The sequence below is a fragment of the Denticeps clupeoides genome, chromosome 12, assembly GCF_900700375.1.
Source record: "Denticeps clupeoides chromosome 12, fDenClu1.1, whole genome shotgun sequence".
Lineage (NCBI taxonomy): Eukaryota > Metazoa > Chordata > Actinopteri > Clupeiformes > Denticipitidae > Denticeps > Denticeps clupeoides.
This window is the reverse complement of record NC_041718.1, coordinates 1,291,417-1,315,925: the sequence shown is the minus strand read 5'-3', so window position 1 is coordinate 1,315,925 and position 24,509 is coordinate 1,291,417. Positions and strand designations below refer to the sequence as shown.

The 24,509-nt window shown below is 42.0% G+C and overlaps 1 protein-coding gene across 16 annotated transcripts in view; it reads left to right on the top strand.

Moving 5' to 3' along the window:
* Positions 1 to 24,509, top strand: part of dock3 (dedicator of cytokinesis 3) — a 163,073-nt gene that overhangs the window by 115,163 nt on the left and 23,401 nt on the right. For 11 of the 16 annotated variants that reach the window (XM_028999407.1, XM_028999403.1, XM_028999404.1 and 8 more), the window contains 19 exons: positions 1,087 to 1,193; positions 4,326 to 4,497; positions 8,482 to 8,579; positions 8,797 to 8,880; positions 10,826 to 10,926; positions 11,557 to 11,638; positions 11,771 to 11,941; positions 14,254 to 14,343; positions 15,138 to 15,330; positions 15,569 to 15,696; positions 17,132 to 17,278; positions 17,813 to 17,911; positions 18,697 to 18,791; positions 19,278 to 19,353; positions 19,854 to 19,954; positions 22,193 to 22,251; positions 22,755 to 22,903; positions 23,893 to 23,978; positions 24,382 to 24,408. In XM_028999407.1, coding sequence (XP_028855240.1) covers positions 1,087 to 1,193; positions 4,326 to 4,497; positions 8,482 to 8,579; positions 8,797 to 8,880; positions 10,826 to 10,926; positions 11,557 to 11,638; positions 11,771 to 11,941; positions 14,254 to 14,343; positions 15,138 to 15,330; positions 15,569 to 15,696; positions 17,132 to 17,278; positions 17,813 to 17,911; positions 18,697 to 18,791; positions 19,278 to 19,353; positions 19,854 to 19,954; positions 22,193 to 22,251; positions 22,755 to 22,903; positions 23,893 to 23,978; positions 24,382 to 24,408 — 2,065 coding nt within the window. The remainder of the gene's footprint in view (positions 1 to 1,086; positions 1,194 to 4,325; positions 4,498 to 8,481; positions 8,580 to 8,796; positions 8,881 to 10,825; positions 10,927 to 11,556; positions 11,639 to 11,770; positions 11,942 to 14,253; positions 14,344 to 15,137; positions 15,331 to 15,568; positions 15,697 to 17,131; positions 17,279 to 17,812; positions 17,912 to 18,696; positions 18,792 to 19,277; positions 19,354 to 19,853; positions 19,955 to 22,192; positions 22,252 to 22,754; positions 22,904 to 23,892; positions 23,979 to 24,381; positions 24,409 to 24,509) is intronic. The other 5 variants (XM_028999405.1, XM_028999408.1, XM_028999401.1 and 2 more) reach the window with 4 other exon arrangements.

The following is a 24,509-nucleotide window of genomic DNA, read 5'->3' as shown; positions in this document are numbered from 1 at the left end:
TCAAAGTCCTGTTTGTGGGACTGAGTGGAGGTCACAAGTTTATCAAGATCTTACTTGCATGTGGAAAAGCTGTCATGTGAGTTGTTGACTATAAAAGGGGATTTTGAGATATTATACACTGCTCATTGGAGTCACTGTTCCAGCAAGCCATGGGTCAAATTTTGAGTGCCCTGTCAGGGGCGCAATGTTACTTGGATGATATCTTGAGCAGATCAGTCCTTCCAGTTTTTCACAATCTTGCATTCTTTGAAATCCCACAAAACGTTGTGCGAAAGGTCGCTTTATGGACACTGAACAAAGAGTCGATCTATGAACAATTGGAACGTGAGGCTCTATGTATCATAATTGGGATTAGGAAATTACAATAAATTAGGTTCATCATCCTGACTTCTCACAACCATTCTCACAACCGACTTACTGTGATATTGTGTTTGTAGAAATACATATGTGTGTGTGACATCAGTGGGTTGCTGTGTTATGTGTCATTTTACCTGTTATCCACAAAGCTTTGTGTTCTGCACTGAACCCAAGAAACCCTTTTGTAGGATTGATCATCAGCTCTTAACAGTCCAATTTAACATTTTGATTAATCTATGAAGGTCAGGTGAAATGTCATTGCAAGTGATTAACCTACTAACACAGACACATTTTTATAATACAATTCATTATTCAGCATATTACCCATATTCTTCACAAATGGAAATACACTAGTAAAGTACTGATATACAAAAATCTACTATTTACTTTTTTACTGTCTTCACTGGGTTACAATGGCACCTTGGGTGGGTTGGATCTATAAGGCAGCTGCCCTGCAGTTTTGGCAGCAAAGGGGTTCATAGTAATTTGGTTGATTGGTGTGCATACTTTTACTTGCACTGGATTAGACCTTAGACCTAGTCTCTCTGCTTTGTGCACACAACATTTTATGCAAACACATACTCTTGAGTTGGGAAGCTGAATTGTTATGATATAGGGTGAATTTACTTGCTATGTATTGACTTAACATGCTGGACATGTTTTCCAGTTTATAATATTCTAGTAGAGGTAGAGATTGTTTTAATGTGCGTGGCTGTTCCCTCCCGTCAGCGAAAGACAAAGGAGAAAAGAAGCTGTTTGGCTTCTCTTTCACTCCACTTATGAGGGAAGATGGGACGACGTTGTCCGACGAAAGCCATGAGCTCTATGTTTACAAGGTCAGTCCTCTAACTGAATGTCTAACTTTCCATTATTCATGATGAAACATTTTAGTCTTCCTATCTCTAGTAACCCCTATGTCCCTCTTTTCCACTGCTCAGTGTTTTAATTGCTTAAAAAAGTGGTAAATGTATGATAATATTATGTTATTTAAACCAGAACACAACGAAATGTGTAATTTTAATCAGTCACCCTTCGTGAGCAGTGAGCAGCCATGAAAGGCGCCCGGGGAGCAGTGTGTGAGGACGGTGCTTTGCTCAGCGGCGCCTCAGTGGCACCTTGGCGGAATGGGATTCGAACCTGCAATGTTCTGATTATGGGCCACTTCCTTAACCGCTAGGCCACCACTGTGACCCCGCCATAAAGCCCTGATTGATGGAGGGCTGCAGTGATGGTTGACTTTCTACAACCTTCTCCCATCTCACGACTGCATCTCTGTAACTCTCTGGATCTTTGGTTTCTTCTTTACCTCTCTCACCAGGGCTCTTCTCTTCCAATATCTCAGTTTGGCTGGACAATCAGCTCTAGGAAGGGTTCTGGTCATCCTAAACATCTTCAATTTAAGGATTATGGAGGCCACTGTGCTCTTAGTAACCTGCAGAATTTTTTTGTAACCTTGGTCAGATCTATGACTTGCCACAATTCTGTCTATGAGCTCCTCTGGCAGTTCCTTTGACCTCATGATTCTCATTTGCTCTGACATACATTGTGAGCTGTAAGGTCTTATGTAGACAGGGGTGTGGCTTTCATAATCAAGTCCAATCATTATAATCAAACACAGCTGAACTCAAATGAAGGTGTAGAACCATCTCAAGGATGATCAGAACAAATGGACAGCAACTGAGTTAAATATGATTGTCACAGCAACGAGTCTGAATACTTAGGATCATGTGATATTTCAGTTTTTCTTTGTTAATAAATCAGCAAAATATATATATTTTTTGTCAAAATGAGTGTGTGTACATTAATGAGGAAAAAATGAACTTAAATAAAAATCATTTTAGCAAATGGTTGCAATAAAATAAAAAGTAAAAAATTTAAGGGGGTCTTAACACTTTCCGTACCCACTGTAGGTCTTAGTGGTCCCCTATTGTGAAGTCCTCGTCTTCCTCCGCTTATCTGGGTCCGGGTTGCGGGGGCAGCATCCCAAGTAGGGTATCCCAGACAGCCCTCTCCTCCGGCAGGACCCCAAGGCGTTCCCAGACCAGACTGGAGATATAATTTCTCCAGCGTGTCCAGAATTGACCCGGGGTCCTCCTGCCAGCAGGACATGCCTGAAACATCACCCCAGGGAGGCGTCCAGGAGGCATTCTGACCAGATGCCCGAACCACCTCAACTGGCATCTTTCGATGTGGAGGAGCAGCTGTTCTGAGTCCCTCCCGAATGTCTGAGCTCCTCACCCTATCTCTAAGGCTGCGTCCCGCCACCCTACAGAAGAAAACTAATTTCGGTCGCTTATATCCGCAATCTCGTTCTTTCGGTCATGACCATAGGTAAGGATTGGGATGTAGATTGACTGGTAAATCGAGAGCCTTGCTTTCTGGCTCGTTTCTGGCTAGTTCGTCTCTCATGGGTTCAAGCCACCCTTTTCTGGTTGAGAATCTTGGTCTCAGATTTGGAGGTGCTGATCGGCTGCGAACCTACCCAGCGAGAGCTGAAGGTCAGAGCCCGATGAAAGGAGGAACACATCATCTGCAAAAAGCAGAGACAAGATTCTCCTGCCACCAAACTTGACACCCTCCACACCACGGCTGCACCTAGAAAGTCTGTCCATATAGGTTATGAACAGAACCAGTGACAAAGGGCAGCCCTGGCAGAGTCCAACCCTCACCAGGAACATGCAGACCAAACTCACGCTCCTCTGGTACAGGGACTGAATGGCCCTTAACAAAAGGCCATCCACCCCATACTCCTGGAGCGCCCCACATAGGGTGCCCCTGGGGACACGGTCATAAGCCTTTTCCAAATCCACAAAACACATGTGGATTGGTTGGGCAAACTCCCATGCCCCCTCCATCACCCCAGCAAGGGTAAGGAGCTGGTCCACAGTTCCACAGCCAGGACGAAAACCACATTGCTATTCCTCAATCCGAGACTCAACTATCGACTGGACCCTCCTCTCCAGTACCTTGGAGTAGACCTTTCCAGGGACGCTGAGGAGTGTGATCCCCTTATAGTTGGAACACACCTTCTGGTCCCGCTTCTTAAAAACAGGGACCCAGTCTGCCACTCCACCGGAACATTGTCCACCCAATGTTGCAGAGACGTGTCAACCATGACAGCCCTACTATGCGGTTGGTAGTAGCCTAGTGGGTAACACACTTGCCTATGAACCAGAAGACCCAGGTTCAAATCCCACTTACTACCATTGTGTCCCTGAGCAAGACACTTAACCCTAAGTTGCTCCAGGGGGACTGTCCCTGTAACTACTGATTGCTCTGGATAAAAACATCCATAGCCATGAGATACCCAGAACAGATCTCATCCTCCTATTGTGAAGTTTATTTCCAAAATTCATCGATGGTGCAGAAGTATAGCCACTTTTAGCCAGTCACATGATGAGATTTCCCCAGGTAGCACAGTTTCTGTAGGAGAGCGACCTATAGAAGTGAGCAGGCACTGGCGGTAATGATGTCATCAACACCATTCACTAACCACAATGTTTGACGAAAACAGGAAGTCGTTTCTCCATTATTACATCCAATCACCAAGCAACTGCAATGCTTCACACGTTTTCAAGACATTACGGTTGGTGGAGATAATGTTTTAGGGGAGGGGTAGGAAATTCTCTGGGCTGAAAAAGCATGAGAAACGGGAGGTAAACTTGCCCCTTATGACATCATAAGGGGACAACAAATTCCAGATCCAGCCATTCGAGCTGCCACTCTCTGAACTGTGAAGTACTTGTTACACCTATTTCCATTTCTAGCCATGCAGGTCAATAGACAGGCTAGGGGAACTAGTATTAATGTTTCATAATCTCACAAAGGGAAATTTTCACTATTGGGGACCTTTAAGATTTTATGTGAATACATTGGTAGTTATGAGGCTCACAATTTTCAGATTGCTTCCATCAGAACTGTCTGTTCTGAGGATTATTTTCTGCTCTGTCTATGTGTGTGTTTGACAGTGTGATGAAAACACCACCTTCAGCAACCATGCGTTGTACCTTGGTCTGCCGTGCTGTAAAGAGGACTTTAACAGCTGCCTCAACATCCCATCCAGCCTAATCTTCCAGCGCAGCACCAAAGAGACTCTGTGGATCTCCACACAGCTGGCCTCCACCAAACTCACACAGAATGGTATATTTCTAGATCTTTATCATTATCTCAAATGTATTACTTCAGACTAATTGGAAGATAAGCATAAAACACTTGAAACATACACATTCCAGTTAATGAACTCATACTGATAAACATATATCAGTTCAATATTTTGTGACATCCATTTCACTCTGAGTGACTTCACTCTGAGGTACTTTAAAGCCTTTCTAGCCTATTTATTCTAGCTATAACATTTTGTACATCCACCTTTACCATGTTTTTATTTCCACATTTTATTCAATTTTTGTGAGCCTGAGCATCTCTGAGTAAAGGATCTACAAACAGTCCACAATGTTGCAGCAAAATTTTAAGTCTGACAACACATGTCTGAGGTGCAAGTGGGAGGCATCACACAAATGATATACCTCTCCATGATCAACACATATGGGCAGATAAACCGGGTACTCACTGATCTAAGATCTGATGATGGGAGAAATCTGTTCATCAGCCATTGGCCTGTGGATGTAAATTAGCTGCTTAGTTCAGTATGCTTTGGTATGACCAAAATAACTGTTGATTATTATAATTAATCTATGATTTGTGTATTCATCCATGAAAGATGAACACAGAGCCCACAAGACTGCTTATGCCAATCACTTTTTCTATCACTCAGTATCAGTAACAATATCCTGAGCTACTTGACCTCCACCTGAGGCAGTGTCTCACCCCTGACAATGCAACTACATTTTCCAATTCCTTTAACATCTCTTGATGAATCTCATTTACCCCTGTAGCCTTTACTACTGTGAAGGCCAAGAACCATCATGCCAACTTCAGCAACAGCAATGGAGTATGATTGATCATTGGATTCTCAGGGTTGGTCAGTACCTTTCCATAGCCACTCCAAACTCCTCCGATGCTTTCAGTTGAAAGCATTGCCCTGATGGCTTCCTTCTTCAACCTGCCTGCATCTCTGACTACTCAAGTTCACCTGCAGGACCGTGACTTGCACAGAAATCCAATAGTAATTCACCACTCAGACTCTGGGAGCCCATTCCCCACATGTGCATACAGTACTTACAGGGAGTGCAGAATTATTAGGCAAGTTGTATTTTTGAGGAATAATTTTATTATTGAACAACAACCATGTTCTCAATGAACCCAAAAATCTCATTAATATCAAAGCTGAATGTTTTTGGAAGTAGTTTTTAGTTTGTTTTTATTTTTAGCTATTTTAGGGGGATATCTGTGTGTGCAGGTGACTATTACTGTGCATAATTATTAGGCAACTTAACAAAAAACAAATATATACCCATTTCAATTATTTATTTTTACCAGTGAAACCAATATAACATCTCCACATTCACAAATATACATTCCTGACATTCAAAAACAAAACAAAAACTAATCAGCGACCAATATAGCCACCTTTCTATGCAAGGACACTCAAAAGCCTGCCATCCATGGATTCTGTCAGTGTTTCGATCTGTTCATCATCAACATTGCATGCAGCAGCAACCACAGCCTCCCAGACACTGTTCAGAGAGGTGTACTGTTTTCCCTCCTTGTAAATCTCACATTTGATGATGGACCACAGGTTCTCAATGGGGTTCAGATCAGGTGAACAAGGAGGCCATGTCATTAGTTTTTCTTCTTTTATACCCTTTCTTGCCAGCCATGCTGTGGAGTACTTGGACGCGTGTGATGGAGCATTGTCCTGCATGAAAATCATGTTTTTCTTGAAGGATGTAGACTTCTTCCTGTACCACTGCTTGAAGAAGGTGTCTTCCAGAAACTGGCAGTTGAGCTTGACTCCATCCTCAACCCGAAAAGGCCCCACAAGCTCATCTTTGATGATACCAGCCCAAACCAGTACTCCACCTCCACCCTGCTGGCGTCGGACTGGAGCTCTCTGCCCTTGATGGGCCCATCCATCTGGCCCATCAAGACTCACTCTCATTTCACCAGTCCATTAAACCTTAGAAAAATCAGTCTTGAGATATTTCTTGGCCCAGTCTTGACGTTTCAGCTTGTGTGTCTTGTTCAGTGGTGGTCGTCTTTCAGCCTTTCTTACCTTGGCCATGTCTCTGAGTATTGCACACCTTGTGCTTTTGGGCACTCCAGTGATGTTGCAGCTCTGAAATATGGCCAAACTGGTGGCAAGTGGCATCTTGGCAGCTGCACGCTTGACTTTTCTCAGTTCACGGGCAGTTATTTTGCGCCCTGGTTTTTCCACATGCTTCTTGCGACCCTGTTGACTATTTTGAATGAAACGCTTGATTGTTCGATGATCACGCTTCAGAAGCTTTGCAATTTTAAGAGTGCTGCATCCCTCTGCAAGATATCTCACTATTTTTGACTTTTCTGAGCCTGTTAAGTCCTTCTTTTGACCCATTTTTCCAAAGGAAAGGAAGTTGCCTAATAATTATGCACACCTGATATAGGGTGTTGATGTCATTAGACCACACCCCTTCTCATTACAGAGATGCACATCACCTAATATGCTTAATTGGTAGTAGGCTTTGAGCCTATACAGCTTGGAGTAAGACAACATGCATGAAGAGGATGATGTGGACAAAATACTAATTTGCCTAATAATTCTGCACTCCCTGTACAGTAGTTACAATTTGGGATGGCACCCTCTCAAATACTCCTAGAAGTCATAGTCTTTCTCTCTTAAACTCTTAGCCACATTGAGGCTACCCTCTCACCTACTGGTTTGATCTTCAACTGTTCTGCCTGGAGATTGGGACTTGTGAGTATGCACACACCCAGCTGTGGCCTCACATGTGCAAGAACTCCAGAGAAGGAGTGATACACAGCACAGCACACGGTGCCATCACCCTTGGTGAGCAGTTGGCAGCTCAGGGATGGTGCTTTGCTCAGTGGCATCTCAGTGGCACCTTGGCGGACCGGGATTTGAACCGGCAACCTTCTGATTACAGGGCCGCCACTGCCCTCTTCTAAATAATTTCTTTTCAGACCCCCCCTGCTGTGTATGGAGGTGATACCACTTTTTGTACCAGCTCCAGCTCCTTCCCCATAATGAGGTGACATTTTGATACCCAAATTCAATTTTTATTCCTGAGTTCCATCTTGGTCTGTCCAGCAAAAGGTTATCACTTTGATGATCCATGATCCTGAATCCACAGTCTGTTCCCACATTTGCACTTCAAGCTGAGCCGGGCCGGTCCATGTGGGTCACCCGGCCACCTGGCACTCACCTGCTAAACTTACCCTCAGGCCTGGCTCCAGGAGGTCCCAAACTGGCATATACACACAGATTTTCAGTTTCTAAAATAACCTGCATTCCTATGGGAACATTATCCAAAATCCTTTCATCCACACAGAGAACATCCCAAACACTGTTTAATCATGTAAATGACACTTTAAGTCCCTGCTCTCACCCAAAGTTCTCTTGTTTTTCATCTAGTTTGTATGGTAGAAATGTTCTTGTTTTAGAGAAAAAATATTCTAGTGTGGTTTTAGGTTTTATAGTCATACCCTTGCAAGAAATCTGGACTATTCTCTCACCTCAGAGCAATTTGACATACGAGACCTCACCAGGAGCCCAAAGCCCTGGAAAACTTCTTAGTACCCATGCTATGCCGCTATAGGACTTACAGGCAAACTCAATATTGCCTCTGCCTGCATACATGATTTGGTTGTGAAACAGTTGCTGTGATAAATTCCTTGATAAATTCCTAAATTCCACCTGTAGCATTGTGGTATTTTCACGACTCCATCAGATTTGACTCCCCCATGCCCAACAAACTGTCACAAGAAACACTAAGAACGGGAAATAAAAAAGAAAGAAAATAAAGAGTGGACACCACTTGTTCATTATCTCTGGATTTGTGCTACCAACGTGCTCCTGGATTTTCCCATTCTTTTAGGCCCTGCCTGTTCCTGACCATTCCTCTCACTGTTTTGGACCAGTGGATTTCAAGGACTGTCCACCGATACTTTTGAATTTTTTAACCTAAATAAATTACAAATTGCATCTTTAAATCTTCTTCTTAGTGGACCTCCTGGCTCTGTTGAAATGGAAGGCCCATCCTGACTGTGTGATGGATATACTGGGCCGGCTGCGGCATGTGAGTGGGGAGGAGGTTGTCAAGGTGAGAGTAAAACTGATTTCAAGATTGCCATCGACACTAGACTAGAATCAAGACTAGACTAGAATCGCTGTAAAGTTGCTCTGGCTAAGAACATTTGATAAATTCTGAGATATACTTAGTTTATTTGGGTATATCACTTTCAAGAAGGAATCTCTGAAAAAGGACCCAGGATTTAACAGGGTCATCAAGATGTGTCTTTTCTTTGTCTCTTTTCTAGTTCCTTCAAGACATCCTGGATACACTTTTCTCCATCCTAGATGACAACACAGATAAATATGGCCAACTGGTTTTCCAGTCTCTGGTGAGTGCATGATTATTTTTCATACACATACATGCCTGATTGGTGGACAGTGTCCAGAGATGAATTTTGAACGTGGTGCATGCATAAGACTCAATGAGATCAAAGTAAAGCCCACATTGGTTCTGATACGTCTGATACGTCTGGCTCCCACTGGGCCCAGTCGCATTTGAATGTTGTCGGCATAGAAATGTTGTTGGAATGCAATGCCATATTTCAGAAGAATTGAATCTAGAGGAAGTAAGTACAAAGAGAAGAGAAGAGGTCTAAGAATAGAACCTTGAGGCACTCCACACATGAGTGGTGCTGGAGCAGACTCAGGAAATTAAAGTCAATAATATCAGAACATTTTTTGGTTTTAGCAGCTTTCACAGTTCTCTGATAGCACCACCAGCTTTCTCTCAATATCTAGAGAGACACATGCAGCTTGTCCTTCTTTCTCAGCTCTCCTACATTTGTGCCTGTCAAGAGTCAATTAGATTTAAAAAGTCTTTAGCTAAAGGTTTCTCAGGACAGCACACCAATCATATTTAAACAGTATTCCTGCCAGGAAATCTGCGAAGTCACAGATAAAGTCCTTGTTGTACTTGGGAGGTCTGTATATAAAGGCGCAGAAAACGTGCATATCAGAGCCCAGCTCAAACAGGTTCATTTCAAAGCTGGAATAGGACGCTGTCAGGGTGACCTTCTAGCAAGCATAGTTTTTTCTGTAAACGGTCACTATTCCTCCTCCATAACCTGATGTCCTCGGAGAGCTCAGAGTTTGCTTAGCCATTCACCCCGCATCCGTAAACTGGGGAAAGGCTCAGCGCCAGGTCTGCTGCTCCTTGTCCATGCCGATCAAATGAACCAGACAGGAGCTGACTGGCTATATAGAACGCCACAGTATGAAGCGATTTGCCGATCCAGTGTCTCATTAGAAAGCAACAGGAGATAGCCAGTGAGCCTTCAGTTTGACCAGCACGTCACTACATTTCTCCCATCAACCGCGCTTTCTGCGCTGAAGTAAACCAGAAACATGCCAGAGGTGTGCTGGTATCTTACAGATGAATGGGGGGTGAAAAGTTCTCTGTCCATCCTGTCCAAACTGGACCAGATTGTCAAAAGAAGGTCGGAGGTCCAGGAGTGTTTGCCGACCATAAACTACCAGAGAGTTGGTATTTACCATAAAAATTAATAAGAGTAGCGAAAATGCAGTTAGAGTATGGAGAGACCGAAGGCAAAGCCGCACACACAGGCGTAATCTTGAAAATCCCTCAACCATCAGCTCAACCTCCAACCTGACCTATAACCCCGAGCGTGTCACACATTCTATAATGGCGGAAAACACGTTCTTGGTTGTGCTACAGTGGCTGCAGGACCTCATAAATTAACTACAAGAAATTGTAGTTGTATTGAAAAGACAAGCTGGAGCCGTGTTCTGGCAGTTTAACACACCGCAAAAGAGAGCTAGAAGTGCACAGCTTCTCCCGTATTTGCTCAGTTTAGGTGACTGGCTAGCTCTAGGAAGAGTCCTGGTGGTTTTAAACTTTTCCACTTATATATGATGGAGGCCACTGTGCTCATTTTGTAACCTTACCCAGATTTGTGCCTCAAGACAATCGTGTCTCGGAGGTCTACGGACAATTCCTTTTGACTTAATGCTTGGTTTGTGCTCTGACATGAATTGTCAACTGTGGGACCTTATTTAGACAGGTGTATAACATTCTACATCTAAATCTTTTTTTTTTTTAAATAAATTTGCCAAAACCTCAAGTAAACTTTTTCACATTGTTATTATGGAGTGTTGTGTGTAGAATTTAATCTAGTTTGTAATAAGGCTGTAATGTGGAACAAAATGTGGAAAAGTGATGTTCTGTGAATACTTTCCAGATGCGATTTATGTATCCCAATCACAGTGTTGTGTCTGCAGATGTCTTGTGACCACTGATCTGACCTCTGTTCCCAGGTGTTCATCATCAATCTGCTGCGTGACAGCAAGTACTACCATTTTCGGCCTGTAATGGACACCTACATCCAGAAACACTTTGCAGGAGCACTGGCCTACAAGTGAGTGTTTTCTGTCTTTACATTTAAGAAATCAGACGATTCTTCTTGCTTTTCTTCCGTTTTGACTCTTATTCAGGGTGTTGAACCTAGACTTTAAACAAAGACATCCTTAATACATTCACAGACCTCTCCTATACCCTTGCTGACCTTTTCTGTTTGTGGAATCTGATGTAGATGTAGGTCAGATGTAGTGTGAAATGTAGACTGAAATTGGCTGGTTCAGAATTTCAATTTGAAAATAGAATCTATATTAATACAACAGTAATGGTGTCCCAACTTAGAAGATCATATATAGACTACAAAGCACTAATGTATGTTGTTCTTGATAAGAACATCTGCTAAAGAGCATCTGACCAACCCTGGTCCTTGAGCGCACCTGTACTGCACAGCATAGATTTTTCCATGTTCAACCCCACCTTATTCAACTCAAGAACTGGTTGATGATGAGTACAGAATCAGGTCTGCTAAATGAAGGTAAATACAAAAATACACAGGACAAGTGACCTCCAGGACCAAGCTTGGTGACCCCTGTGCTAAATGCAATAAATGTTGGAAACCAGCATACTGCTTATGTTTATTGGCATTATATTCTTAGTTTTTCATAAATGGGAGTATATTCATTTTGAGCAGGGAGCTGATCCGCTGCTTGAAGTGGTACATGGACCGCTCAGCCGAGGTTGTGCGTCAAGACCACATTCAGGAGGCTATGAGGGTAAGTTCAGTGTCTACTGAAACTTCAATATTATAAGAGTAACAGGGGTGAAGACTACAAAGTTTGATAAATGCTGTACAAAAATATTGTATATCGCTAAATGCTCTTAGTTACTTTCTCTTTCTTTCCCAGGCCCTGGAGTATCTGTTTAAATTCATAGTGCAGTCGCGTATTCTGTACTCGCGAGCCACCTGTGGTATGGAGGAGGAGCAGTTCCGTACAAGCATCCAGGAGCTTTTTCAGTCCATCCGCTTCGTCCTCAGCCTGGACAGTCGCAGCTCTGAGACCCTGGTCTTCACACAGGTCAGAGGAGCCAGCAGTACTGTTCTTTTCTGTCCAAGTTCAGCCCATGGCATTCATAGTCTTAACATTATATAGTACCAGAGCTGCATATTGACGATACTTGTTTCTTTGAAACTATTTTACCTGATAATTCCAGGTCTTTCTAAAGCTCTCCACGAGTGATCCTTGGATCCTAGACAACTCTTCTGATAATTATTTACTCTGCACTGTCTGAAATTTTGTGGGGAGTACCTGGTTGTGTCTGCTTTATGTTGAAATTATGTTATTTCACTTCCAGATTATGGCCCTAACAGAACCTGCTCATTGGGACCTTCAGTAGTTCAGTAGTATCCAATTCATCAGAATGTTTGGAACAATAAGGTCTTGATAGTTTTACCCATCATGAGATGTTTCTTGTATGACACCTTTGTAATGATACACATTTTTATAATCCATCAGTTGGTACTGAACAAACTGATATTAATTTGAGCTAATTGGCCACCTCCTAATTATGGATTGATTCCAGATGGTATCATAACTTTCCATGCCATAAATTGATGAGATTTTAACCACTGTATAGTTGTACTTCATCAGCTGTTATTGCATGTTGTTGAGACCCAGCTAGCTACCTAAAGTTTCCTGGATTTTTTTTCTCATCTTTTTAAATGGGACAACTTGCACAATCGGTGGCTTACAAATAATTGTTTGTCTCACTGTATAAGCATGCAAAGCACAAAATAACTAGGCTAGTCCACTTTTGCAGTATTGTCAAGTGATTTTGGTGGCCTGTCTTAATTTAATTTTTACCCTACGTCATTTACATTTACATTTACAGCATTTATCAGACACCCTTATCCAGAGCGTCTTACAGTCAGTAGTTACAGGGACAGTCCCCCCTGGAGCAACTCAGGGTTAAGTGTCTTGCTCAGGGAAACAATGGTAGTAAGTGACATTTGAACCTGGGTCTTCCGGTTCATAGGCGAGTGTGTTAACCACTAGGCTACTACCACCCAGTACTACTACCACGTCAAGCTGTCATTTTAGCTTTTTAGTCATGTCAGGTTTCAGTTGACTAAAAGACTGAGCATGTTAGTCTTATTTTATTCATAATTATCCATGACTACTTTAGTCTAATTTGTCAAGAAAACTGACTTAAACTGACTTAAACTGACATTTTAGTCTAGTTTTAGTCTATGAATTTTTTTGTCTCCTTTCTTTTATTAATGCAATTCTATTTAACCCAGTCAATATAGTACAAGTAAAACAGACAAAACAACATTTTCTTTTAGTACGTCCAAAGGACGCTTTGTCATTTTCTTCCAGCCAGAGTCTTTACCGCGGCTTGAGTGTTGGAGCAAGGAGCAGGTGAAAGAAGAATCTTCAGGCAGGGGTCAACAACCGCGAGGTCAAAGTAGCAAAGGGACTGAGCAGAGATGACATAGGCAGGCAAGAGTTTGGCAATATCATCACCCAAAATGGCGGGCAGACAATTCCAAAGGAGTAGTTGGGCAAAAGTGAGGTGTTTGTCAGGAGGCAGGGGAAAAGGGAGCAGCAACTAAGGGATAAAACTACAATGATGAAGAGTACAGGATCCTAGATGGCCACCAAGTATTTATAGAGGAATCTTAAATCTTCCTTATTCCTCGTGGTCATGGTGGGCAGGGAACCATGAAAATTAGCTATTCGTACATAATTGTGATTGTGACAAAAAAATACAGCAGTGATGGCACAATTATTTCTTGAACCATGTGAAGTTTTTATGTGCTGTGTTCAATAATGGTTGGTTTCAATAGGGTGGTAGTAGCCTAGTGGTTAAGACGCTCGCCTGTGAACCAGAAGACCCGGGTTCAAATCCCACTTACTACCATTGTGTCCCTGAGCAAGACACTTAACCTTAAGTTGCTCCAGGGAGACTGTCCCTGTAACTACTGATTGTAAGTCGCTCTGGATAAGGGCGTCTGATAAATGCTGTAAATGTAAATGTAAATGTTTTGTTGGACATCATTTGTTGGTTATCTATCATTGATGATATCCTCTTCTCTTGGACCATGCCATTTCATTCATCATCTTTCTCCTTTGCACCTTCACTTGCATAATCCATTTATCCACACCAGAACAGGAGAGGAGAAAATGAAGCTGTATGTGACCATCGATTGGAATATGTGTTTTTCCCCACCCCATGACTCTTCTAACTCAGATTTGCCATTTTCTATTTCATATCATTGCTGTGCTTGGCTTTTTGATTGTCCTCTAACACACTTTTCTTCATTTTACCCCTTTTTGACCTTTGAATTTTGACCTCCTCCTGCCCTTACCCTGTCCTGCCCCTTCAGAACCCCCAGCCTGCATCTGGAACACCCGCAGGCTCTGTCAGCTGTTCTCAGCCCTGGGGGTCCACTGCCCCCCGTCCTTCTCCTCTTTCCGTAAGTATAGATGCCCCCTAATGGCACCACTTCCCATCTGTGGTGCATACTTCAAAATGGAGAGTGCCATCTTCTCCTTGACTTGGAGGTCTACCCGGCTGATGGGTCTGGGTCCAGCAAACCCAACTCAGCACAAATGCTGGAGCTGAAGCCCAGAGGATTGTAAACCCCCACAAGTTAAAGTGGGCACCACTTTTGGCAGGCAGTGGGGAAACCCTTCAACCAGCACAATCCAAATTACTGACAATGCCCCTAACCGATACCAACAGTGAGCAACAACCACAGAATCCATCCTACCAAAGAAAGGGACACATTTTTGTTTGTTAGGGCTTTTTATATGGTTTTGTGTTCTGATGTCTCAACCATCTTCACCTCACTCCATTGTACACATTTACAATGCAACTAAACAGGTTTACAAGATCAACGGGAAACATATCTTCACACATGTTGCTCAGTAGTTACTGTTGCTAATCACTATATCACATGCTAACTTTTTCATGCTAACTCTCTTTGACAACAGATTATTAAGATGATTGTCTGATATTTGTCTTCAGTGATCCTTCCTGAGACGTTCTGAAGGGTTCCTCCTCATGAAACCCACAAATGTAGCACTGCACAGAACTGTGATTAGTGCTACCCATTTTATGGAAGATGTGTTACTTGCTCTGGTCTTTGCCGTTGCTCTCCTCAGCACCCAGTCAGAGTGGCTGGCTCACGGCATTGCGATCTCTGGACCCCCCCACCCATATTGAAGCCATATTGAAACTTAACTCCCCTTCCTCTTTCCTCACCAGGCTGCTCTTCTCAACTCCTTCCCAGCCATCTTCAATGAACTGCTGCAGATGTTCACGGTGCAGGAAGTGGCAGAGTTTGTCCGGGGCACCCTGGGGAGCATGCCCAGTACAGTCCATATAGGCCAGTCTATGGACGTGGTAAAGCTGCAGTCAATATCGCGCACTGTGGACAGCCGGCTGTTTTCTTTCCCAGGTACTTATTGTTCCTCACTGTTCCTTTTCCCTACTATTTTCCACACTGTCTTCCTTCCTGTAAATGTTTATCACATCTTATAAAGTAGTTCAGGAAAAAACATATACTGTACCGGGATTTTTTTTTTTAATGCTGTAGGTCAATATCTCGGGAATTCCATTCCGTTATATCTTGTCTGTGTCTTTAGAGCAGTGCATGTCATGTTGTCCTTTTTCTCTTTCTCCACTCACCGTCCCAGATTCTCGACGGATCCTGCTGCCTGTGGTCTTACACCACATCCACCTGCACCTGAGACAACAGAAGGAGCTGCTCATCTGCTCAGGCATCCTTAGCAGCATCTTCTCCATCATCAAGAGCAGCTCACTGGTAAACACACACATACATTTATCATCAACATGTGTTATCAACACAGGTTTTATATGACGAGACATGAGCCTGAGCTTGCTCATAATTAGAACATATATGAACAAGAAGGTCAATATGCATGTATCAGCCATAACATTGACAGGGAAGTGAATAACATTGATTATCTCAATACAGTGACACCTGGGATATATCTGAAAGTAAGTGAACATTTTGCTATTGAAGAGTGTGTGTTGGAAGTAGAAAAAGGAACAATGATTATGATTGGCATCACCAAAACTGCAACGCTAGTTGGAGGTTTCCAGTCTGTAGTGGTTAAGTGAAAGAAATGGTGAACTGGGGATAATGTTCTTGGGTGGCCATCAGACTTCAAGCTCAGAGTAGTGGTAGAAGGTGTCCTTGTCTGATTAATCACTTTCCTTGATAGCAGACACGGCACCAAGGAGAAGGCAATTTGGGTGATGCTTTTGGCAATGTTCTGCTAGGGCTCTGCATTTATTTGAATGTTACTTTGACACCTGAAAGTAAAATGGATTGTTTTTGTCATTGTGATACGTGGTGCACACAGTGAAATGTCTCCTATGCATTTAACCCATCACCCTCAGTGAGTAGTGGGCAACCATTAAAGGCGCCCAGGGAGCAGTGTGTGGGGATGGTACCTTGATCAAGGGGACATTGGTGACACCTTGGCAGTTCGGGATTTGAATCTTTGGTAACAAGTCTGCTTCCTTACCCACTAGGCCACCTGTGCCCCACTTTTTTAACATTGCAACATAAATTGTGGCTGACCAACAATTCACCCCTAGAATTTTTTTCCCTGATTGCAGTCTTCTATTTCAGGCGTTGACCTGGCCTCCAAATTCAGCTGATTTCAAGCCAATAATCATCTGTGGGATGGGCTAGAATGTCAGATCCATCAAGCCACCACCTCACAAATTAAAGCCTTTGCTACTGATATCTTGGAACCAGGTGGCACAGGATACCTTCAGAGGTTTAGTTGAGTCCATGCCTTGATGAGTCAAACCTGTTTGGCTGCCAAAAGTGGCATTTACTCAATATCCGGTGGCTGATTGATGGCTATAAAGCTGATGTATTATTAACTACCATAAGGATCTTTTTAAAGCATTTACATCCTCCAAACACACAGTTCAGTTATTTAATATGCATTCATATATTTAAACACACAATGCATCACAAAAGAACAGCCTATACACACCTCTAATGTCCTGTATTTTTCTCAGTGTATGCATCTGCACTGCTCTTCCTTCTCTATTTCTTCTCTTATCCTTCTGCTCCTTGTCCACTCTGTTTCTCTCTTCATGTGGTTGTCCATCACTCGTTATTTGTTTATTTTTGCTCACTTCATCTCTGGGCATATGAATCTCCATCTGCTTAATTTCTCCATTTCTCTATCACACATCTGTCTTTCCTTCACCAGGAATGTTCGGTTCAGGAGGAGGTGGAGATGGTGGTGGAGAGTCTGCTGGATGTGCTGCTGCAGACGCTTCTGTCCATCATGAACAGGTCTCAGTCTCAGGAGGCGGTAAGAGGGCAGCGCTGTCCCCAGTGCACGGCCGAGATCACTGTTAGTAACTAACAATCTGCTTCTTTTCCTCTCCTTCCTCTTTTCCTCCTCCCACCATCCTGCCTCATATTCCTGACTGTCGGTCTGTGTCACAACCCCATACACACACACATACACACACACACACACACACACACACACACACACACATAGTGAGGTTACAGTTGAATGCTGATTTAAGGCTGTAATGTTTTTTCATATCAAATAAAATATTTGATAAATTGGAGCACAGAATATCAAATCATGTTCAAGTTGATGAAAAATGTCTGTTCATCTTGAAGGACCGCTATTTGATTAGGGGACTGGTCTTTTTAATTTGTAACATTTTACTTAATTATGATGATATTAACAGTGGTACACAAGAGGTTCAAAGCAAGAATTGCCTCGGTTACTGATGCCTACGGCAAAATATTCTTGATATTTTCCTCCCATTTTTCCTCTCATCTGTGCTCCCAACCCCTTTACCCTCTGTGTTTTAATTGCCCATGAAATAGTACAGCGGTTACAGAAATCTGCTTGTACTCTGATTGGCAGGGCGAGTATGTGTCCTGCCTTCTGTCACTCCTGAGACAGATGACAGACATCCACTTCCAGCACCTTCTTGACAACTTTCAGAGCAAAGAGGAGCTGAAGGTGAGTCTCAACAGTTGGGGGAATTGTAGTAAATATTTTTGCTTTACATCTGGTTTATTATCATTGATAAAATACAGTATATAGACCCAGCATGCCAGGACTAAACAGGTTAATGCTTTGCTAAGGTGCTTGAATTGAATTTAAAAAAAATTATTACTGTCAACATTATTAGCAGATTTAGTTTCAATGTCATGTATAGTGCTTCATACATATTTACTAATTATTTACTGTTAACAATCATTGCAGCAAATCATCCCGTCTCATCCTAATGGTTACTATAACTATCCTCTCTTCACTCAGTCTTACTAAATATTAGTAAATATTTAGTAATATTTAACTAAATATTTCTAGCCTGTATTCTCCCCATGTTCAGTTCAGTCATGTACAGTGTTGGGACGATTACTTTGGAAATGTACAATTACAAGTTATCTGATTTAAAATGTATTAATAGTGTAACCATTTCAATTACTAAATAAAAGTAATGTAACTTATTATATTTGATTACTTTTTGATTACTTAGGAATTAATATTCTTAACTGTTAATTTAACATAAATAATATAATAAGAGCCAACAGTCTTTTTCCTGCTTTGTGGCATTAGCGAACAGGTGACAGGGACAGTCCTAGTGGAGACACTCAGGGTTAAGTGTCATGCTCAGGGACACAATAGTAGTAAGTGGGACTTGAACCTGTGACTTTGTGGTCTTCTGGTACATAGTCAAGTGTCTAACCCATTAGGCTACAGCCGCCTACTTCTTTTTCTCTGTGTCATTGTGATCCCCTTAGGAGTTTCTGCTGAAGATTTTCTGTGTGTTCCGGAACCTGATGAAGCTCAGCATTTTCCCCAGGGACTGGAATGTGATGAGGCTGCTGTCTAGCAAGTAAGTCAACACACACACTGAAATGTGTAAAGTTTACATTTTTAGAATATAAAAATGTGACAAGGTTTTATTTGACAACCCAGATGAATAATTGTGCAAAAGTGCTGTTGAGTTTCTTTATTTCAGTTTGCCTCATACTTTGGTGTTGATTGCTGTGCAACTGAAATTGATGCAGTGGAACATTTACTGAAATAGCATATTTTACAGATACTATTAGCAACAACGCTTATATTATAAAACATTATATTATAAAACACATATGTTTTGGATGATTAATATGTACAAGAGCCTATAGGCACACATGCACAAACACAGTCCTATAAGCAATAAGTGTTATTAATATCACCACTCACTACTAGTTTGAAGCTTTTTTAAAGCTGATGCTGTAGATGTATGTGTATATGTATCCATGCATGTGTATTTATTTGTAAACTATATGAATGTAAACATTCAGCACAACATTCTTTCTTTGTCTCTGGTCCTCAGCATCATTGTGACTACGGTGCAGTACCTGTCCCCCACACTTCACAAGAACTTCACTGATGCAGATTTTGACTTTAAGGTATGAGGTCATGTGTTGTACTGTATCAGTACAGTCAGAGTGTGCTTGTTATTTGAACAACAGGCATCTATATAGTTTACGTTCGAGTGAGTGTGTGTGTGTGCGTGTGTGTGTGCATGAGTGAGCTCTCAGCTCAGTAATCCTCTCTGTAATGAGCTATGCTCCTCTCCTTCAGAGCTGGTGCCAGGTCTATGCTGTGCTGTGTTAGAAGGGGTCTTGGCTCAGGCTAAATGTCATGAATAATTGACCAAGGTTGTCTGACACACAAATGCAGAGATGGTGCAGTCTGCCCAATGCAATCGGCTTACAGCATAAATCCACACACTCTGCTTTAATTGTTCCTAAAAAGCCTCAGAATCTTCTCAGACGATATGCTGGGAATCTGTTTATTCTTCCCCTGTTCCTCAGTAAAATACTTAATGTTTAATGTATCATGCTTTTTTCACATTTATTTAATAGGGTTTCAGTTTTTGATATTAATGTGTGTGTGTGTGCTTCAGGTGTGGAACTCCTACTTCAGCCTTGCTGTTCTCTACATCAACCAGCCCAGTCTACAGCTTGAGAGCCTGACTCCGGCCAAGAGGAAGAAAGTGCTGGACAAGTATGACACACACAAACCAACACACACATGCACTCAGCTACACACTAGGGATGTGTAGAGATCCTACAGTTTTCTGAATTAGTACAGTCATTTATATTAGAAAACTGCTTGCTCTTAAAGTGTACTGTATACAGTGACATTCTGTATAAGGAATATTAGATTATACACCCTCCATTAACTAACAGTTATTTTAGGATGACAAAGGTTCCTTTAGGCTCAAATGCATTATAACCACAACAACTGACAGGAGTGTACGTTCAGGCTTCAGACTACAGGGTTGACACTTTGGTCATATTGATTCCAATATTTCAGGTGCTTGTGAACAATGGCTATCATGGTATCCATTTCTTAATCTTACATATCATATATATATCAGTTTTGTGTGTGATTTGACTGATTTAACATACATGATGGCTAAGCATTGCCTGTTAATAAGTCGGTCAAACTAATACCGTGTCACATATTACATGTCCTATATGTAAAGTACTTAAACTACAAAATTAAACAAATGATAGCAGTGGTGTACCAGTATATTTATGTCATTTTCAGATTGAAAATGCTTTCATAATATTCACATGAATTTATAAATACTCACTCTTTGTGTATTTCTGGCACCAGTACTGGTAGAGACACAAACATACACACACATAATCATACAGCAACCTTGCACAAACACAAGAATGCATTTACACTCAAGTACATGCATACATGCACAAATACAAAGACAAGTAAAAACCCTGACTACTGTCCCTCAGTGCTGTGGGCAGCACCAGCTCTGAAAGGGGGCACTGATCAAAGGGCGGGTAAAGAAATGTGCCCGTTATAAGAAGGTTGCCGGTTTGGATCACCAAGGTGCCACTGATGTGCCACTGAGCAAAGCATCATCCCCACACACTGCTCCCCGGGTGCCGGTCAGGGCTGCCCACTGCTCACGTTAAAAGAAGAGGACACATTTCGTTGTGTGCACCCTGTGCTGTGCTGCGCTGCAGTGTTTCACAATGACAATCCTTTCACTTCACTAGAAATTGGATAATGCAGCTTCACACTAATGCATATCTTTCACTGATGTGCTGATGAATATATGCACATAATATAATATGTATATTATATTATAATATATTATAATATAATATAATATATAATGATTTTGTATACAGTATAAAGACATTTTCAGAAATTTCTGGTTCAGAACATCTAGCTTGCATACAAAATTTTATTTCATATTTACACACAAGAGGTATGAGTTTTTATGTTTTGGATGCATGCTCTGCATGCAGATTATTCCTGCTGTCCTGAAGGTGAACATTTCATCATGATCCAAACGAGGAAAGGTAGGCAAGTAAATACTTAGGTTGCTGGGGAGGCAGGCAGATAAGAAGCAGCTCTGGTGTGGTGGGGGTGAAAGTGAAGTGATTGTCACAGCATCACAGCACACGGTGCACACAGTGAAATTTGTCCTCTGCATTTAACCTTTGTTCAACGAGTAAACAAAGTTCAGACAGTAAAAAAAGTTATGTTCTCTTCACAGCAGTCCACCCTGCATGATAGACAGTCATACTCCTCAATCAGATGTGTCTCATATTAAAGCCACGCCCACTTAAACACAAGCAAGGACACTTGCTCTCAACTCGTGGTATGCTTATTACAGCACAGACTAGTGCAGTTCATCCGTTCATGTATGGTTATGCTATGGTTATACATTGAATACTGACCAGACTTTGCAAAAAATTGCAAATTAAAACGCAATGGCGAGAGCCGTCAAATAAATTGCAATTCAGAATTGTTCAGCCCTAGCATAGCGTATTGTGCAATATATGAATAGCTCTACTGTGAGTCCATAGGCCTGTGTCAGTATGTTTTTGATGGCCTGGTAGAAGAAACTGTTCAGAAGCCTTTTGACCAGGACTTGATGCTGCAGTACTATTTGTTTGGGAGGAGGTAGCAGCTATTTAAATACTTAATGAGTTTGGTTCATGATCTTTGATTTTACCAAATTTAGAATAAACTAATTTAGACTGATCTTACACAAGGCTGAATACATTAAGCTATATTTAAGAAATACCAGGTGTCAGCCTGAAACAGAATAGGTCCAGGTGCCCTTCATGTGCTTCTTAAGTGGGATGTGGAAGCACAGACACTTTTGTGCTTTTTGTTTAAAATGAATGGAAGTAAGTTTCATGTTTTGTCATTTGTCAATTTTGATTCTGTTCAAATCTAATTCTGATCTCTCTGTGACAGGTATGGGGATATGAGAGTGATGATGGCATATGAGCTCTTCAGCATGTGGCAGAACCTCAGTAAGAGTTCTTCTATTTCTCCTCTCTTTCTTTCATAAGAGTTAAACAGAGCTCACATCAGAGCTCACAGAAGACAATCTATAAATAAATGTAGGGATGTCCAAAAATATAAAAATATTTAAAAAATCATATCCATATTTTACAAATATTTCCTGTCATATTTGTAAAAAATTGTACTGCAGCTGTGAAATCTGCACACATGAGGTGAAATTACTCATTTAATCCCATGTACATGTGTAGAGAAAATAATATTTGAAATAGTTCAGTTTTTTGCTTACAGCCTAAAATGAAAGCACACACAATCTTCCAGCTTTATTTACTCAATAAATCCTATAATATCCAAGTGGTACAATTGCTATAGTAGTAGCTACATTTAAAAAAACAAGAATTGAATACTCAGATGAATACAGCTAATCAATTTTGCACATATAGACTGAATCCAGTTCTGATTTTTAAATTCAGGTGATGTTATTTTTTATGTCCTTTTTGTTGTTCCCCCACAGGTGAGAATAAGATCCACTTTATCCCGGGAATGATTGGTCCATTCCTGGGTGTGACCCTGGTACCCCAGGTGGAGGTTAGAAACATCATGATCCCCATCTTCCATGATATGATGGACTGGGAACAGCGCAAGAATGGGAACTTCAAACAGGTTAGTCTCCACTTGTATATCACTTAATCGCTTCACTTCTCTGAAAACGGCCTGTACTTTACTGTGTGACAGCCAATAAGGGGAAGGGGCATGTTGTCTATAGAGGGTCACTGTCACCTTCCCCTCTAGCTCAGGTGATCGACGCAGGTTCAAATGAGAAATTAGTATTTTATTTAAACTCAGGGGAAAAAAAATGAAATAACTGAAATGTCCTTGCTCGTGCCACGCCTCTCCTCTAGAGGTCGTGTTGCAGGATCTTCAGCGAGGCCCTCAGCGTGAGAGCCGAAGATCGCCTTTGTCTTACACAGGCCTCAAACCGGCGTCTCTGCGTTCCTTGCCTTAGCTTAAACCCGTGTGTGCTTTATCATCATGCGCTGGATTCTAACCCATGTCCTCCGTACACGGTATGAGCGTCTTTACTTGTTGCGCCACTCACGCACCGGTACGTCGCCTGGTGTGAACAGCATACGGGAATTCTGCACAGAGAATGCAGGCTACACACACACACGTGGAGAGAGCAGGAGAGAAGGGGAGACCCAGGAGCTGCGGCGTGGCGGAGCTGTAGCGAGCCCAGAGGGGAGAGTCGAGTTCCAATCCTACCGTGGGGTTCACTGTCATTGCCGTTAAGGACAGCATGCGGTGCGGCGATAAACTCAGGTTGTGTGAGGGAGACCAAACGCAGGACTAAAGGGACCGGCTGGTTATAAAGAGGAGTGGACAGACCCATTACCGCTAAACTAACCAATCACCGATCAGAAGTCATTATCCCGCTAAGCACCCGTGATTACCAACACTCACCTGTGATGAAGAACAGGTGGGAATAATCAGGGTGCTAGTGAGCCCCGGAAGAACACACAGTAATACATGGGAGAGTTCGACCGCTGGGGGCGTGGCAGAGGTGGCACGAATGTTACAGTCACCTTTCACATTTTAATGGATCTCTCTTTGTGTGTGTGTGTGTGTGTGTGTGTGTGTGCGCGTGTGCGAAGGTTGAAGCAGAGCTGATTGATAAACTGGACAGCTTGGTATCAGAAGGGAAAGGTGATGAAAATTATAGAGAGCTGTTCAGTCTTCTGTAAGTACACATACTCATAATTACATAAATTACATACTAATATTCACTTTCACACTTTCATACATAACATGACAACTACACAGTCCCATTGTCTGTTAAAATGTTTTATCGCTCACACATAGTAGCATATGTATTATAAATGTGTAATGATTCTAATATTCAGGTTCAAACCCTACCCGAGCTTAACCCTGAGTAGCCAACTTACTTTTTGTAGAATTTCTTTAGCTTTTGTTAATAAGAACAAAATGTCTTCCAATCTTTGACAGGACATTTTGTGCAGTCTAAGTTTGTAATTAAGAAACGAACACACACACATTCACACACCGTCTGCTTGGCTAACAGTATTAACAGTATTAATCTCTGTGCTGCGACTATTCGGACTAAATTCGGCCATGTGGAGCAGCACCCAGCTCTTTGGGCCGTACCCCAGGTAACGTAACACTTCTTTCTGTCTGCTAACACTGACTCCTGTAATGTATGTGTGTGTGTGTGTGCCATTTTGGATATAAATGTTCATAAAAGTATGTGGGC